Source organism: Lepisma saccharinum, chromosome 25 (genome assembly GCF_977018435.1).
Source record: "Lepisma saccharinum chromosome 25, izLepSacc3.1, whole genome shotgun sequence".
Lineage (NCBI taxonomy): Eukaryota > Metazoa > Arthropoda > Insecta > Zygentoma > Lepismatidae > Lepisma > Lepisma saccharinum.
The window spans coordinates 55,809,713-55,828,102 of record NC_139253.1 but is presented as its reverse complement, the minus strand read 5'-3'; the positions used below and the strand labels follow the sequence as shown (position 1 = coordinate 55,828,102).

The 18,390-nt window shown below is 38.4% G+C and overlaps 1 protein-coding gene across 1 annotated transcript; it reads left to right on the top strand.

The window, feature by feature from the left end:
- The first annotated feature begins 5,407 nt into the window (after positions 1 to 5,407).
- On the top strand, positions 5,408 to 6,376 carry LOC145978792 (histone-lysine N-methyltransferase SETMAR-like). Its single transcript, XM_083111612.1, has one exon. The coding sequence runs from the start codon at positions 5,408 to 5,410 to the stop codon at positions 6,374 to 6,376; it is 969 nt and encodes a 322-aa protein (XP_082967738.1).
- Positions 6,377 to 18,390: the final 12,014 nt, after the last annotated feature.

Genomic DNA, 18,390 nt, shown 5'->3' with positions numbered 1-18,390 from the left:
GGTATTCAGCGCTTCGGTATAAAATTCGTATGATGATCATTATTAAAGCTGCCATTTTTCTGTATCAATTTGAAGTCATATGGTATCAAGTGGATTTTACTCTGGATTATTCGCTAAGAGGGGTGGCGGTGGGTGTCATAACCATCTGTCTTTGTTCCTTCACTCCTAAAACAAACATCGGATACATGAAAATACAGCAGAAGCGTCCGGTAAGGAAAGGCGGGACAAGCGCCGCTTGCGTTGTTTTTTAAAACACTTTTGATATCTTAAGTCCGTGTTTTTCAATGCCTTTATACACCTTAGAATGGAATTTATTTACTATAAGATATTTACATTACAGAATTTTCATTTCCCCTATTTCCTGTTCTATTGGCTTGAAACATAAACCGGCTGCACCCTCGACGACGCTGGGCACGACAGACCGCGTTAGAAGAAGAGGCCTGCTCGTCTTTCTCCCCGCTTTTCGAGTGACTTACGCAGTTCTTGCATGGTCACTGTCGATCCCCGTTCACGAAGAAAAAAGACCGAGGGCAAGCGGCACCAAGCCCGCATCTGTCTTTGGCAAGAGTGTTGGAAAGAATTCGTCCACACTGGCCACAAGGTTGCTAACTTCCAGAATTTTCTGTGCGTCCGTAGCACCACCTCATGCGGTAGGCTACGATCAGTGATCAGAACGCTACATTTTAAAAGTAGCTTTGCTACAGCTACAGCTACTCTTCCAAAATGTAGCTTCGCTACAGCTACAGCTACATTTACCGAAAAGTAGCTTGCTACGCATGGGCGTCCGGAAGGGGGGGCCGTGCCCCCCCCCCTGGAAAATTAAAAGTCAACCAAAAAATATGTATTTTACACATAAAATTTCATTTTAGCCACAATAATATGTGTTAATTATTGCATGAACACCATAAATTCCAATTTAAGCAATGTTTTTTAGAGATCAATACTATTTTTTGGAAAAATTTGTCTTCGTTTGCCCCCCCCCTGGAAAAAAATACCTTCCTTGCCCCTCCCTGGAAAAAATCCTGCGGACGTCCATGTTGCTACGCTACTCCTGTTCGCTACTCGCTACTTCGCTACTATTTGCGCTACTTCTGCATAAACAAAATGAAAAACAACCATATGGGTATTAAAAAAATCCCCATCTATTGGTAAATAGATTCTGTTATTTATTATCATGATTCCAGTCATTTGATAATTTTGAAAGCAGTGTTACTTCAGTTACTTATTTTTACTATAGTTTTTGAGAATACCATACGTATGCAAGTGGCATATCAATTCAAATTTAATATATGAACATTGCAATTAGGGTGTTACCCAAATTAATTATTACAACTATACACAAATAAAATTTGGTAGGATTACGTATTTATGTTCACATTAACATATTTTTCTTGAGAATAAATATTTCATTTTTTATAGACTGATATGAAGTCATCATTTTGAATGAAAAGTACCTGGAGCCCTTTGACTACAAAAGGGCCCCAAGTTTGATACCCAGCGGAGGCACATTGTGGTTACGATCCAGTCTAGATCAGCTTATCTATGCATAAAATGGACTCAAAACAAAAACTAGGAAAGACGCCAAGTTGGGAGGATGAGTACCTCCTGCTCCTCCATTCCCCACACTGCTCATCATTTATCATTCTTCCTCGTTCTCACAATTAGCCGAAAGTGGCAGAAAGCGACTATAGATAAGAATAATTTAAATAAACCATTCATCCTCATTGTCATGATTGAGAGAAGTGGAAGAATAGATGAGGAGGTAAACACAAGAGGACAATGGGTGGTGGACTATATCAAAGTGTTCGAAGATTAATATGGAACAGGGATGTACCTATGAAATGCAAGAAGGTAATATATAACACATACTATGTGCCAATAATATGTGTTATAATATGTGCAGAGACATGGACAATGACATAGAGAGACAAAGAAAAGATGCAGGCAGTGGAGATTAAATTTTTAAGGAGTCTTTTGAGGAAGACTAGAAGGGATAGAATAAGAAATGAGGAGATCCGACAGACAGTGGGTGTAGTGAAGCTTCAGGACGGAATAGATCAGGCACAGATGAGATGGTTCGGACACATGAAGAGGATGGATGCAGAAAGACTACTAGTAAGAGCTTACAATGCACAAGGAGTAAGAATAAGGCCAAGGGGGAAACCAAGATATCGGTGGAAAGAGCAGATGGTGGAGAGTGTTAGGAGAAGAGGAAAAGATTGGAACACCTTGGAAAGAGAGGAGTCGTGGAAGACCAGGAATAAATGGAGAGGCTTGACTTCTATGCCGACCTAGCCAGAGGCAGGAAACAGCGAAGGATGATGATGATGTCATGCTTAGCAAAAGTTACAGAAACGTGATGCAAAAGTGGGATAAATACATAAATTTGAAAACTATGTATATTAACTAAAGAAAATTGTCATTTCTGCAGGAAAGTCAATAAGTCGTACATACTTTTTGCAATATAATAAAATTATTGAGGAAACTGTCGTGTAAACCTGAGTGTTCTAAATGTATTGTAATTTTAAAATTTGTGAACAAATACTATCGCGAAAGTAATTGTAATTCCAGAAACTCTATCATTCTTGTAAGAATAATTTCTTGCTGGTGAGATCCTATATACTGACTATGATCAATGCTGTTAACGTACTGAGCCATTTATTGCTGGCACTATTCCCTTGTCAGTGCAGTGGAAAATCCATCGCTCGTTTTTGCACTGCAAGTTGTGTCTTACACAGCAATTAATGACATTTTGGTGTGTCTTACACCATGAATATCTACAGGATTTGTTTCGGGGGTGATGCAAACAAGGCACTTTTTTCCAGTGGTGCAGCAAACAAGGCATGTTTCTCCCCAAAATAGCGATGCAGCTAAAAAAACGTAGCTGTTAGCAGGAATATATTCATATATGTCAGTTAGTTATCTGGATATCTGAATTCTTCAGATACTAATTAAATAAAGTACGCAGAAATCTATAATCTACAATCTAGATAATCTGTATCTCCATGTAATAGGCTGTCTTTATGAACCTCCTGCAAAATTAAGGGTTATTGTCAATTTTTTCTGACGCTGTTGCCACATTCAAAATTCACCTCAAAATGCTAAGAAAAAAAGTAGCTGTAGCGAAATTTTCGCTACAACTACAGGAATTTTGTATCTTCGCTACCGCTACAACTACAATTTTCAAAATGTAGCGTCGCTACAGCTACAGCTACAAATTTTGTAGCTAGCTACAGTAGCGACGCTACAAGTAGCTCGCTACTTCTGACCACTGGCTACGATTTTCATGTTTGAAACTCTATAGTAATTAACAAATTACATTATGAAGTTAGCCAGTGATCACCAGTCATGTGCTATTTATAATAAATGAAATCACAGCTGGTACTTGAACATATCCGTAATGTAGTCAGTTACTCGGAAATATGGAGGGTATGTAACACTGCAGGTAGGGTGAAAGGGAAGAAGCGTGGGTGCGTGTTGTTTTTTACTGTGATATTGTGCTGTGTTTTTCTGTTCTTTGTGTAGTGTTTTTGTACCTGATGTAAAAGTATGATTCTACATTGAAAATTTCCGCCATGGTTGACATACCAGACGAACCATCGATTTGCAGTGTTGCAGGTAAGGACTTGATTATTAGGGGCCTTCTTTCAAAACCATTCAGTTCGAGAACATAACGTGAAAGGTTGGAGCTTGTGAAGCATGAGCGACCGTGTCCTGAATTGTTCATAACCAAACCAACTAAGAAAGATGGGAAAGTTTTCATTAGGCAGTTTAAAACATCTCGGTACAACAATATTATATGGTTATGTGGCAGCAATGATCTTAATAAATTATTTTGTTGGCCATGCGTTTTATTCAATACAAATTTAGGACCATGGAACTCAGTGGCGTGCCCAAGGAGGGGGGGTTGATGTGGGTTATAACCCCCTTTCGCCAAGTATTCCTAAAAAAGAACGTCAAAGGTAGGAAAATATGACAAAATGAGGGCTGACTACCAAGAAAAAGTATACATAACCCCTCCCTTTCGAAAATCCTGAGCACGCCACTGATGGAACTATACAGGCTACAGTGAGTGACTTGAGCAATTTTTATAATGCAGTGCAAAGACATGAACGTTCGCAGAATCACATCTGCGCTTGCATCCAACTGAAGACAAGTCATGATTCATAATTCTAGCCAAGTAAGAAACCGAAAGCCGTCCGTTTATTTAATATCGAAACTTTATGCTAATAGGATGTTTCTTATTTTCAGGATTATAGAAGAACGTAATTTAATTTACAGTTGCCCTCAAATATCAGGCAAATCATAATTTTCTTCATAGTTGGAATTTAAAAGTTATATCGATAGGCTATTTTCCTTCTTTAAAAACCGTGCAGCGAAGATTTGATTTTACGGTATGTATGCACTTCACACACTCAAGCCCGATACGTCACCATTATGCACATTATTGTAAGTAGGGATGTGTGTAGGCCTATATTATATTGGAAATTGTTATAATTAACCGAAACGAAAAATTCACCCATCGCTTGCCTATCACGAAAGGTCACGGCACACCCCTGAAATACAGTGAAGTAAAATATAATACAGACTACTAAACAAAAACTTCACGGGTAACTATTTTTATTTTACGTCACTTTTCTGGCACTTTAGGTTAACGAGGATGAGTGATGGTTAGACACAGCATTAGCTACAGGGGAAAGCCAAAGGGCGCCGCAAGCGCATAGGAAAAGTAGGTGGCCACCTTGTGAAATTATTGGCTCCTTATTAAAATAGTATTATTGCCAGTTTCGTAATAAATACCCTAATAATGTTCTTGCTTGCTTTGCTCACAATGCTGCTCACAGCAGTGTACAAGGACGGATTGAAGGAAGGGGGAAGAGGATGCTGGAAGTGACCTCTCCTAAAACCTGTAACATTTTCACGGATCACATTTGGTGATAATGTTATATACGAAAACGATATTGGAGTTTTTGATTGTATTACCATTTACTTCATAGTGTACCACTTTTCCACCCCATTTCTTCGTGAACTTAGTGAACGTCGGAACTTATTTTGGAGTGGGGGGCAGGTTTTCAATTCCATCAATCAGTTTTTACAATCTCTTCCTTCCATATATATATATACAGGGTGATTCAAAAGTCACGCGACATATAACAACTCCGTTATTTGTGCAGATACCGAAAAAACGATAGAGGGCAAAATTGTTAGACATATGTTTGAAATCATGACCGTGATGTTGCATTTGTATTATTTTCATTGTGTGCAGGAAACAAGAACAAAATTGTTGGAAAATACGTTTTAAATCATGACCGTAATGTTGAATTTTTATTTTTTTCGAGTAATCAACAATAATGTCCCAGTACACAATTCAAGAAAGGGTGGAATGGTTCTTATCCATGTTGCAGGGATGAATCCTGAGGAGGAATATCACAGACGGCATCCAGATCAACCACCGTCACATCATGCAACCATTGGTCGTTTACTGGAGCGGTTCAAGGCAACAGGCAGTATCCATGACAAACGACGGTCTGGGCGGCCACATACAGCAACAGATCATGCAACCTCAGCTAGCGTACTAGCTAAGCTGACAGTCAGTCCAACACGGTCAACACGAAAAGTGGCTCAAGAATGTGGCATCAGTCAAGCATCCGTGTCCAGGATACTATCCAGAAATCATTTCCATCCATATCGTGCGCATTTTGACCAGGAACTGCATGGAGATGACACAGATAGACGGGTGCAGTTCTGTGAGTGGTTTACTGAAAGACGAACGCAGCAGCCACACCTTGAAGCTGATATTCTTTTCAGCGATGAGGCCTGTTTCCATCTGAACGGAACAGTGAATAGACATAACGCTGTGTATTGGGAAACCGAGAACCCATACATTGCTGTAGATGCTCATCATCAGACTAACCCAAGGGTCAATGTGTGGTGTGGCATACACGGGGATGTTCTCATCGATCCCATATTTCTTAACAACAAGCTCACTGCTGAACTGTACAGAGAGCATCTCGAGATGAGACTCCTGCCCTATTTCGATAATCTACCCCTAGCAAAAAGACGGGGGTTTTTCTTTCTGCAATGTGGAGCACCGCCGCATTTCGGACTAACAACTCGCGAATTGCTGAATGAAGTTTTACCTGGGCGTTGGATAGGTCGCAGGGGTCCCGTGGAATGGCCGCCTAGGTCGCCAGATTTGTCACCACTTGACTTTTTCCTCTGGGGCCATCTCAAATCTGTCGTGTGCAGAAACAGGCCCAGAACACTGCAGGAACTTCAGGAAAACATCAGAGGAGCCTATGAAGCAATAACAGCTATGGTGTTACGTAATGTGCGCAAGAGTTCTGTGAACCGTATTCGGATGTGCCGTCAATAGGATGGCAATCATTTTGAACAATTCCTCCGGTAGTGTCCCAGGGGTGCAGTTGCTGGACATGTCAGTTCAGGTCGTTCCTTTGTATCAGTTTGCCACTCCGTGCGGTTGCTATTGCTATTGCGATTGTAAATTTTGTTGTTCGGTCGTAAATGGAGTACGGCTATGACATTGATTTGTTTGTGTTTCTTTCCGTTTGCCATTTTGACAGTCATTTTGTTTTGTTTTGTTTGTGATTTCCAGAAGACTAATCCCTCTATCGTTTTTTCTGTATCTGCACAAATAACGGAGTTGTCCTATGTCGCACGACTTTTCAATCACCCTGTATATATATATAAATTAAATATCTTATTATATTTTATTGTTATAATTATATATTTATTACATAAATAATAAATATATAGTTATTGAATATATGAATATCCACAGTGACAAAGCCTCATAAGAGATAATAGGAAGCTCAGAGGCCTCTATTACGGATTTCATTAAAAGGTGCTAATACCTACCATGGACCGTCTCTCAAACCGCGCCGACTTTCTTTTTTACTTCATTTGTCGCATCCTTCCAACCACAACTCCACAAGTGAACCCTTCTCCATGCCTTTCAGTTGGGGGTGATCGCTACACCCTGTCAAGGTCTTTGTTCAAATCATATTGAATTATGCATTCTATTTTCGGCGAGCGGTCTGACAGACGTACCGTAGTCTACGTTTGTTTCTTTGTGTTTCAAGTGGTTCATTACTAGGGACGTGAAGTTTTCGCTTTAACAATAACACCGAAAAGTTGAGGATAGCAGAATAAAGTGTTTAAAATGTATTTGGAAAGGTTAACAAGGCAAATTTTCGGTGTTTCCGAATCGCGAAATAACGCGAATTATGCCCTTTCTTATCATCGAATTTTTCACTTGAACGTGAAAGACGTCGCGAAATATGCAATATATACTGGAGTCAACAGTTCTTCTGTTCAAAGTGAATCATCTGAAACGCTATGAGTTCTGTCATCGGCGGCGATTGCGTCCCAAAACTAGGGGAGGGTGGGTGAAATGTCAAACCTGGGGAGGTATGGGCAGTTTAATTTCCTTTGTAGATAAGGTTTAACATAATGCGGCGGTAAAGGTGGCAAAAAGTGGGGGGGGGGCAATTGCCTTCGCCCCCCTATCGCCACTGAGTTCTAACCTAGCTGCTGAAAGTTCGATTCAGAAGAGATTGTCACGCGTCATTTATTGCAGTTTGGCAGTTTAACGTTTCTGATGAAATGAAATAGTTTTCTAAATACAAGAAATTTGGTCATTTCTCACAAAAGTAAGTCTTATTTTATTTCTCATTAAAACTGAACTTTGTCTCAATTTTCAATTATTAAAGCAATGAGAAAATGTCAAGCATAGAGAGAACAATAAAAACGTATGTAAAAATAACACCGATTTTAAATTAATAACTCCGAATTTTCCTCTAAACAGCGAAAATAACACGACATTCCAATAAAAAGTAACATCGAAATTTAGTGACAATTAAAACGAAAACTTCTACTCATTACTCATTTTCAAAATTTCAGCAAAAACATACATTATACTTTAAACTTCTGCTCTTCTGATAAAATAAAAATGTAGATATTTTAAAAATTTGAATTTAAAAAACTAAAGAAGCCTATGTTGCAATTTTGACCGATTTTCTTCCTCTTTGCATAAATTACGTTACGTTTCTTTAATTAAACAATAAAAATTTGAAACTGCCTTACAATAGTCTTCTATAATCATGTCAAGTCTCGAGAAACCCGTCAGAAATTGAAAATAGTAAAACAGCTAAGTAGTTAACATTCAAAATTAAAACAGCGGTCTGACAGTTAAGGGTTAAAATTAAATGCTCCACTGGTTTGTGTTACATTTGGCCCTTAAAAAGTGTTAAGTGTAACATTTGTCATATAAAAATTAAATAGTTAATAATTGACATCATATTAAAGTGAGTTGTAATCACGGCGGATTTATAAAATTTAGGGCCCCAGGCTATCCTTTTGTTTTGAGTCCTCCCGACATTATTATTATTATTAGACCTATATTATTAATAGGTTTGATATCATGGTACTTCACTTCAACTAATTGCATGGTCTGTAATAAGAACACTTGTAAACTTTAAAATGTAGACGCATCTGATTAGAAATTATTCAGCTTGCACTCCGGTTTAAAATACAGTACTGAAAATTGGATTATGATGTAGGTAGAACTTATTTAAACACTAGACGCTCCTTCCTTGTACATCATTTCATGATATAAGCAAATAAAATAACTTGACTGGTATGTTTTTTACTTTGCTATTATCTCAATATTAAGGATTTTTAATAGTTGATGGTCTTTGTCACTTCTGACCTTTCAACGTCTCATTTTTATGCCCCATCCCCCCGGACTGGGTAGGATAGCCTAGTTGCAAATTCCCCCTGGTTTTAATTACATTTTTAATTTAATAACATTTCGAAGATTTGGTGTGCTGACTTGCATCCTACAAATGCCAATGGTTTGAGAGCAATCATGACATTTATCGGAAATGTTACAACTTACAATTGATCCCGCTCTTCTCTAGAAATTAGACCTATTTCGGCCATAGTCTTCATGACAGATGAAATAGGTCTTCATTATCTACGCGTACGCGCACATAGCATCTATTGTACAAATACACCCGTCAAGTCAAGCATAGTTCACTTACTGTATTCAAGACGAACCACCTGTCAACCGCTGTCAACCATCCGACCTGAATGGGCATAACCTCCTGAAGGTCATCGGCCTCTCTTCTGGAGATAATGTTCATACTTTTGTTTGTTCAACTGGGAAGTTTGAAGCAGTGTTGCCACCTGAAGGGAAGATTCACTTTTGACAGGGAAATCCGGATCGAATTTACGCGAAATTGGAAACTGGATTTAAAATAACAAAATTTCAGGGAAATTAGAAGACAGCAGTTAGTACAGATTAGCCTACACTAGGTTTCAGTTTCAAATCCATCTGTTTATGCCGTCACTTTTTATTCCCACCCCTTTGAGTGTAAGCCTCTATGTTTATTAAATTTGTGCCTTGTTTATTTATGTCACTTTTCTACATCTTAAGTTAATGATGACGATGAGGTTGAATGATGAATTTATAAAATGTGTGAAGGATCAAACCCACCTGTACATTCATGCATGACCAGCCGACTTCCGTGGCGGAGTGGTTAGCACAGAGCTCTGCGACGCAAGGGATCCCGGGTTCGAATCCCGGCCCGGGCATTGATGCTCTTTGTGAGTGTCCCTTTATCAATTGCATCATATCATCACTCATCCTCGTCTTCGCAATTAGCCAAAAGTGGCAGAAAAGCGAAGTAAACTATACTAAATCAATCAATCGCGCATGACCAGGGTTATTTAATAATAATAATAATAATAATAAATTTTCTTTATTCAGCGGGCGAGGTTCAGCCAACGGCTGCTCTGCCACCTAACCCTTGTCAATATGATGTATATGAGATTTTTATAAACTTATGGAGCAGTAAGCTAAACGTAAAAAATAATAATAATAATACAAATAAAAAATAAAAAATTAACAAAGAAAAAAAATACATAGGAATTAGTTGCATACAAAAACTAGAAATACAAAAGACAATAGTAATAATAATACAATAATACAATTCCTTTTAGTGAGTGACTTGATACCTTCAGTATGTGCCCCGACTCTGCCATTGTTCCATTAACAGCAGATCTTTTATTTTACCTTTGAAATATAATGGGTTATTTACACTAGCGATATTTTCAGGCAATGCATTCCATGCTTTGGGAGCCGAAAAGGAGAAATATGATTTGTAGGCCGTGGTAGAGTGATGGGGTAAATCGAAGTTGTTCCGCTTACGGGTAACATACTGATGGATTTCGCTACGGGAATGCATCTTCTCAAACAGGTACTGTGGTTTACCTTCTGTCAGTATGCGGCGTATAAAACAGAGATAGTGCAACTTCCTTCTGTTTGCCATGGTAAGAACCTGATTATTATTTAAGAATGGAAGAATATGATCGGATCTTTTTGCTTGAAAAATGTATCGGAAGCAGGCATTTTGCACCATTTGTATTTTTTTACTGAGCTTTTGCGAGAGTTGAGGACCGTAAACATTATCACAATAGTCGAACAATGGGTAGATTAACGCTTGGATGAGTCTTAGCTTGCATTCCGCAGGGAGGAAGTCACGGAAACGATTCAGATTCCTAAGCGTTCCATAAGCTTTCCTACATTGCGTCTTTACATGTTCTGTCCAATCAAAAATTTCGTCAAAAATCAGACCAAGATTTTTAGCAGTGTTATTCCTGACAATGGGCAAATTGTTTATTTTGAGCTCGATCTTAATATTTTTAATTAACGACCTTGAATAATTAGAACCAATGATTATGAAAGTGGATTTTTCTGGATTTAGTTTAAGACCGTTAGATACACACCAGTTACTGACGATGTTCAAGTCAGAATTTAGTGACTGAAGCTTATGTTCCAACGAAGCGTAATGATCTGAGAAATATAACTGGGTATCGTCTGCGTAAAAATGTGGAGTGAAGAATTTTATGACTTGCTGCAAATCTGCAGTGTAAAGGGTGAAGAGGAGGGGGCCTAATATCGATCCTTGCGGCACGCCTGCTTTCAGCGTTATAGGTTGAGACACGTGAGATGGTGAATTATGTAATACGACCCTTTGACGTCTGTTAAATAGATATGTTTGAAACCAGTTTAATGTTGAAGGAGAAAACTTGTAATATTTAAGTTTGGCTAATAATAAATCATGCTGCACAGTGTCAAAAGCCTTACTGAGATCCAGAAGTACTAAAATAGTGACTTGCTGTTTGTCAATGGCATAGAGAATATCATCCACAACTTTAGCAAGAGCAGTGGCTGTGCTGTGCTTCTCACGAAATCCGGACTGCAGCGGGGGCAGTAAACTATTCGTGTTAACGTAGTTTAACGTCTGCGAATGCACTATTTTCTCGAGTACTTTAGATAGCACAGGCAAAAGACTGATAGGCCTAAAGTCATTGTAAGAAGTGGCGATCTGCTTTTTCTGAAGTGGCAGGATTCGTGCTTCTTTCCACATTTCAGGAAAGACGCCACTGGAAAGAGAGGAGTTAATGACGTGCGTTAGCGGAGATAAAACATAAGGCAAAGAAAGTTTGAGCATTTTAGTGCTGATACCATCTACTCCAAAACTATTTGAGCGTATACTATAAATAGTTCTATGTACATCTTTTTCAGTTACCTCAGTAAAGCTAAAATATTGTTCAGCGGTGGAACAGGTTTTGTTCTCGAAATTCTTTATTTGCTGAGCCTTAAGTGGAGGAGGAATTTCAGATTCATTGCAAATTTTACCAAAATGGTCATTAACAGCATCTAAATCTTCAGTGGTACTTATGAGAGAGAATGTATTATCGTGAGACTTTTTATTGTTAACAATACCCAATTGTTTCAACTCATTCCATGTTTCTCTCCGGTTTAAATTTTTCCCGCCAAATTTGAAGGTAAGATAACATTTCTTTTCTTGTCTTATGACAGTTGTTGTAAAATTCCGGAGTTCTTTATATTGTTGCAAGTCGCTTGGATTGTTCGAACGTTTGAACTTTCGTAGCGCGTTATCTCTGATTCTCATCAACAATTTAACATTACTGGTGATCCACGGTGCATTTTTCTTATTGTGCTTTACGATTTTTAGAGGTGCGTGCGTGTCAAAAACATTTTGTATATTTGAGGTCAAAATATCTGGCCAGGTAGGAAAGAGACTGTTTATAAGCATGTATGCGTTTCATTTTTTTATATTCTTCATAAACGAACGTGGGGCAAAGAAACTACTATTTATTATTATTACTATTATTATGTAATTTCTTTAGGTGAATGAAAAAAATGAGCGAGATAGGAAAATTTTACGTCTTGCAAAGGGTTAGCTAAGCTTCTTGTTCTTCCCTTTCTTGACTTTGGAAACAGGAGTTCTAGGGTACTAATCAGTTTTCACTTGAAGGGAAATTTCCCTGGTTGGTCAAGCAATTGAAGGAAATTGAAATTCAACAATCGATGCATTATAAATGCTATGTCCAAAACAATCCATGATATAAATATGAAATGTGTCGTCAAGTTGAAAGAACAGTGAACAAGCCCATGTGATGCGATGGGATATCCATCCCTATAAAGCTCGTCCGATTCTCTGTCTACTCAACATTCGACAACCATCTATCGGTAACATCGATTTCTCTGAAAGTACTATGGAAACGCAAAGTTAACGTCTTCTACCTCCTCCTAACCAAACATCTATCGCAGCGCAGTCGAATATTCGAAACTCAACAAAACATGTGTTTATCCTTCGATATATAAGAAGTTGAAAAAGCTAGAAACATGTAATTTAAAGTACCGAAAGACACATATAAAATATCAATTTAATTCAATATATTACTGCTGATTCGTCCGCCTATTTTTCTGTTCATGTCAACAATAACACCATTCTATATCTCTTGATTGATTGGAAACTACTATGGATATTTTCCGGTCGGAGCTGGAGGTGGCAAACGAGCCATCTTTCCCCCTCAACAGTGTTGTCTCCTCACAAAATACCCCTTCAGTTGGAAGTTATCGTGTCTTTTAATAATAAACAAACGGAGTGGTTAGCACAGGGCGGTACGACGCAACGGGTACCGGGTTCGAATCACGGACTAGGCATGAGCGTTCTTGGTGAGTGTCCCTTTGTATCATCATTTAGTGGCGTGCCCAAAGGGGGTTGGTGGAAGGTTATAACACCCCCCCCCACACACACACCTTTAGCCCAGCATTCCTAAATAAAAGAACGTCAAAGGTAGGAAAAGATGGCAAAATGAGGGCTGACTACCCGAAAAACTGTACATAACTCCTCCCTTTCGAAAATCCTGGGCACGCCACTATACACTACTCATCCTCATCTTCACGATTAACCAAAAGTGGCAAAGAACCGAAGTAAAATAAATCAAATCCATGAAATAAGTAAATCTGTAAGGCTTTCCTTAATGCGTTCAAATTCTGAAAATATAAACATCGGTAGATACGCCACAACCACAGAGGCTGTAAGAACACAAAATATCTGGGACAAAGACTGCATTTGCACTCACCTCTTGGCTTATTCCATGGACCACCTCGCGCGGACACCTGCTCTACCTGTAGGACAAACGGTCGGTCGGTGACTAACTACAGCGGCAAGCAAAGTCGTCTGGGGACTAATCTTGTCTATGGGACTAATCCTACGAACTCTTCAGCGATTGGTTGGTCACCCCCCATTGTTTTTGCCAGTGCTCAAAATAGCTGGAGGGATGTTTCAGTGCAGTATCGCTACTTGAAGGAAATTTTCCCTTGCTCCCGGTAGATTCAGGTAAAATGTTAGGTGATTGATTCCAACCATTAAATCATACACAGTACAAAGGGAAAAGAGAAAAATTATGAAAAATACCAATATTACTACAGGTAAAGTTTAAGATATGTGTCATATATTACATTCAATCTGTTCTATAGCTTGAAAACATTTTTTTCTTTCTTTCGTCGCAAAGTTGATTCCCCCAAAATGGACTAGTTGAAATTCTAAATTTGGCTCGGGAAAAATCAATAACTTCCCACTATCTACTAAAGTTTTTGTACTATCACAGTTAATGTTGTTTTAACCTTAACTGTTAAACTGTTGTCATGAAAATATTCTTATTTGGTATAGTTTTTTTTTTGGCAAAGTTTACAGTTTTCTTCATATTTGCATTCGTCTAATCAATTCTAGTTAGTATCTTGGTAAAATACTGTTCTCTTTCTATCTCTCTCTCCCTCTATTTAAATGGAAATAATTGTAAAATTTCGTAAAGTAAACGTTTGATTTTTTCCAGATGAAGAGAAAATTTGTATGAAAAGGGAAATTTTGAACGTAGGAAAGGGAAATTGATTTTAACGGTTTCGGCAACACTGCTTCATTAAGTCCTAGTGTGGAAAATTATATTTGTAATTATCAGTGGTGGAATGTTGGAAGTTCTAGTGAAAAAAAATTAAAATTACACACACACACACAGAGACAGTTTGTGCGAATCAACGGGGAGGGGGGGTTGCCTGGGATTTCCTCTCACAAAATATTTTCCCCCCGGAAAAAGAAAAATATTAACATCCCTGCAACACAATTGAAAAATCATTGATCAAAGATTTTCGTGCCGAAAAGTACGCAGTCTGGTGTATTAAAGAAGCAGCTGATCTCGCGCTACAACGCCAGGGGTCCCGGGTTCGAATCCCGGCCTGGGCATGGATGTTTGTGAGTGTCCATTCATGAATATCATCCCCATTTTCGCAAATTAGCCCAAAAGTGGCACACAAAGCGAAGTAAAATAAAGCAAAACAAGCAACTGGTCAACCTCACGAGGCGAGCAACAGCACTTGGCATAGTGCTGATATTTTACATGTATTAAAGTGTTTAAAAGGATCTTGAAGGTTAGATCGACATTAAGTTTCAACTTGGCAATAGAAATGGAGTCAAGTTTTCGGTGATACTATGTAGTTCGATAGTCCTTTTTGTGTATAAGTTTGAGTTTTCTTAGAATGTAAATATAGCCTACTGTTTCTAAATTACGTGTAAATGTTATCACAAGATATAATGACCTAGGTTAGACATAATGTTCAAAATTACTTAGAACCACAAGGCAATAGTTTACTTTACTGACTTGTATCGTATACAAATTTACAAATCCAAAGAAATAACCTCCCGAGATGAAATCACCCCCCAAAAAAGCTTAATTCGCACACTGTATATACATACATTTGTCGGCATCGATCAAAATCGGTTTGATTTTGTTTACCGGTACTGGCGGATAGTTTCCCGTCGTTTTAGTCTTTTGCAGGATCCGCAAAAATTATAGAAAATTTGAAGTTTCCATTTTTTCGGCAAAAATCTTGTGCAGAAAAATTGATTTTTTTGAAAAATAAATGTGTATGGGAAAAACTCCCCCTTATTCCCTTCAAATCTCACCCCGATTATAATAATGCCATTATATATTGACAACCAAAATATTTCTTTATAAAAACTGGGGGCAGTTGTTTCCCTATGGGGGAGAACCACATTCACCCCCTTTGACCCCCATTTAGCGTCACTACTGTTTCCTGGTTTCCCCACAACATATTGGAAACTTATTTATATCTTCAAGCCGCGGTGCTTTAGTCGATATGACGTCTAACCAGGCCCGTAACCAGGCAGGGTCCTGAGACCCCCCTCCCCCCCCTCCTGGAACTGCCGTCAGCCCTGAATGTTCCACTATACCAGCACCTAATATTTTATTTGTTCACGAAATTTTATCTTCGCATCTGTAGGTGTTCTCAGCAAAATCAACAGATATCGATTGATCCAATGTCAACATTAATCGAGGAATTGCAGAATCAATAGGGAAAATTTTCTAGATAATTACTGTTTTATATATATCTTTCAGTGTACCTAATTCCATGTTTGTAACTGCATTTACTTCTAAGATATCGAAAGTTAAATATATATCGATTGTTAACTTTCCACTGTTTGATCCCGATAGCCAGACAATCAGATCGAGATCATTTATGTCATATGAAGTTGATATAAGGTAGATGTTTACTCTCATCGAATTTTTTGTTTCCATCTATTGTAGTTTCCGAGAAATAGGTATGTATCGATTGGTTTCGATTTCAACTCAGAAAATTTCGTTTTCATGTAGCTAAAATAGTTTCTGTGATATGGCATTGCATCGCATTTTTAAAATATTACAAAAGAAATCGTGATGTTACGCATTTAAGTAACATGTCCTGTAAATTCATTGATTCCCATTAATTTCCTTCTTTATCCTTTATTTTTCATTTTTCCATGTGCCACAGACACTGTCACGTGTTTACATAACTCGATCTCCTACAATTTCGGACACAACTGCTTGACCTATTTCTCTAGCAGTAGAGTCCGTAAAGGGCTCGTGTTTTATAGGGAAAGTGATGTCATGTCTCAAGAAGGTCCCTGGGAAAAAAAGTAGGGATTTACATTGCTTTTATGCGTTTTTGGGCCAATATTGAAGATCTGCTTGAACGACGGAATTGAAGCATTCCACCGAATAACGCTGTATGGCACTTTTGGGAATGCAAGCTGGCCAGTCATAAGGTCGGATGTTGCCCAAAGATTGCTACTGTGTTTGCATAAGGATTTATGTTGTTTCTACTGTAGTCCAGTAACATACAACAGGTTTTATCCGTTGTTCTCGCATTCACTGAAATGTGCCGCCATACAGCGTTATTCGTTGGAATGCTTCAATTGATGAATGGACACTTAAATTCGCAAAGAATCCTCATGTCGGGACTTTCAGCAGCTAGATTGTTAGTCGGCTACAAAGGGCGCTCAGCCATCGAGGTGGCTGGGACAGGATTATCAAAAAATATGCGATATGAGAGAAGTGGTTATGGAAAGCTAATCTTTCTCCTTTTCAGCTAAAATTCTGCCTTAATTTCCCTGCAACGACGAAAATTTCCCTTCATGTACCATGCTGTGTGGTTTTTACGCACACAGCTGGAAATTGGAAAGTATATATGTACGAATTTATTTCTTTGTAAATGCTCTGGCCTAGGTTGTTTTTTGCCCAGTAACCGGGGAAGCCAACGGTTGGGTTTCCTCAACGGCTTCCCTGTTTGAAAGATAACAAAACGGTCTCTCATATTCTCATATCGCAGGAAGTTGACGGTTCTCAGAGTGAGCGCCGAATGTTTAGGGACCTCTGCGTGATAAACAGCAGGGGCTGGTTAGCGCTATGCTAGGGTGACCAGACATACTCTTTTTAAGAGTATTGTACTCTTTTAGAGGTTCATATACTCTATACTCTTTTCAATTTGCCAAAATTCCCAAATATACTCTTTTCCTTGCTATTTAATTTCATTCATTATTTTACGCGTAAAAATGCCTTAAAATCCACAGAACGGAAAACGTCAAGATGTCAACAAACTGAAGTATTTACTCCTTGACTCAAGAGTTTCCTATGAACAATTTCAAGAGTCATTTTCATATTCCATAAACAACCAAAACATATTTCAAATTCATTGGAATTTAATGATAATGATTAGGGCTGAGCCGATACCACTTTGAACCGATACCGATGCCGATACTCTTATCGATTCCCACCGATACCGATACTTGAAAATTGCAATAATTAAAATTTGTTCAAAATATTGATCAATATTGGTGTGTAAATATTCTCCTCCAATTATATGCATCAACATACCAAGAAATTTGCTTTAGAATATTCAAGAATTGCATCAGAATATTAAAATAGATATTATGTAGCCACAAAATATAGTTTTTTGTGCAAAATTAGTGTAAAATAAAAAGGAAGTTTTAATTTTGCATAATTTCCAGGATAATTAGACTGTCAAGAAGTCGCGCGGGATTTTTGCGGACCCCGTGATAGAGCAAAATGCATGCGTACCTTCAACCTATCGACTATACTCTTTTTGGTCAACAAATATCTGGTCACCCTACGCTATGCTAAATAGTGCGCTCGTAGCTCAAATAAGATATACTGCACTGATGAGAGGACGGCGTAGGGACTCTTGCGTGATAAACGGTGAGAGCGGTTTAGCGCTATGGTAAATAGTGCGCTCGTAGAGTGAAGTGCTGAGAAATGCAATTTATCTGTGTTATGGGGCAAAAGGCAACTGACAGCAGTTGATATTGGATTTGTTATGGAAAGATGTCTATACGGCGAAGGGTAGAGGTGTAAATAAACTGTAGATAAAGAGAGAACCTGCGTGCAGTTTAAGGTGGGATCCGAACCACTATGTGCCTCCACCGGGAATCGAACCCGGGACCCCTTGCCCTTGATTACAAGGCGACGACGCTCCCACTTACCACCGGGGAGGCTATATTCTTCTAGAATAGCCTTGCAGAGTATCCGATAAATTGTATCCATATTATGTTAAGAAACGTTTACTGGAGAATGGCAAGTCCTTCTGAACTGTTGAGAGAAAGATCTAACGCACCTTTAAATAATAAAGTCTATACT

What these genes read in the sequence shown, in the direction of transcription:
- LOC145978792 (XM_083111612.1), top strand. Translation starts at nt 5,408, where the DNA reads ATGAATCCTGAGGAGGAATATCACAGACGGCATCCAGATCAACCACCG.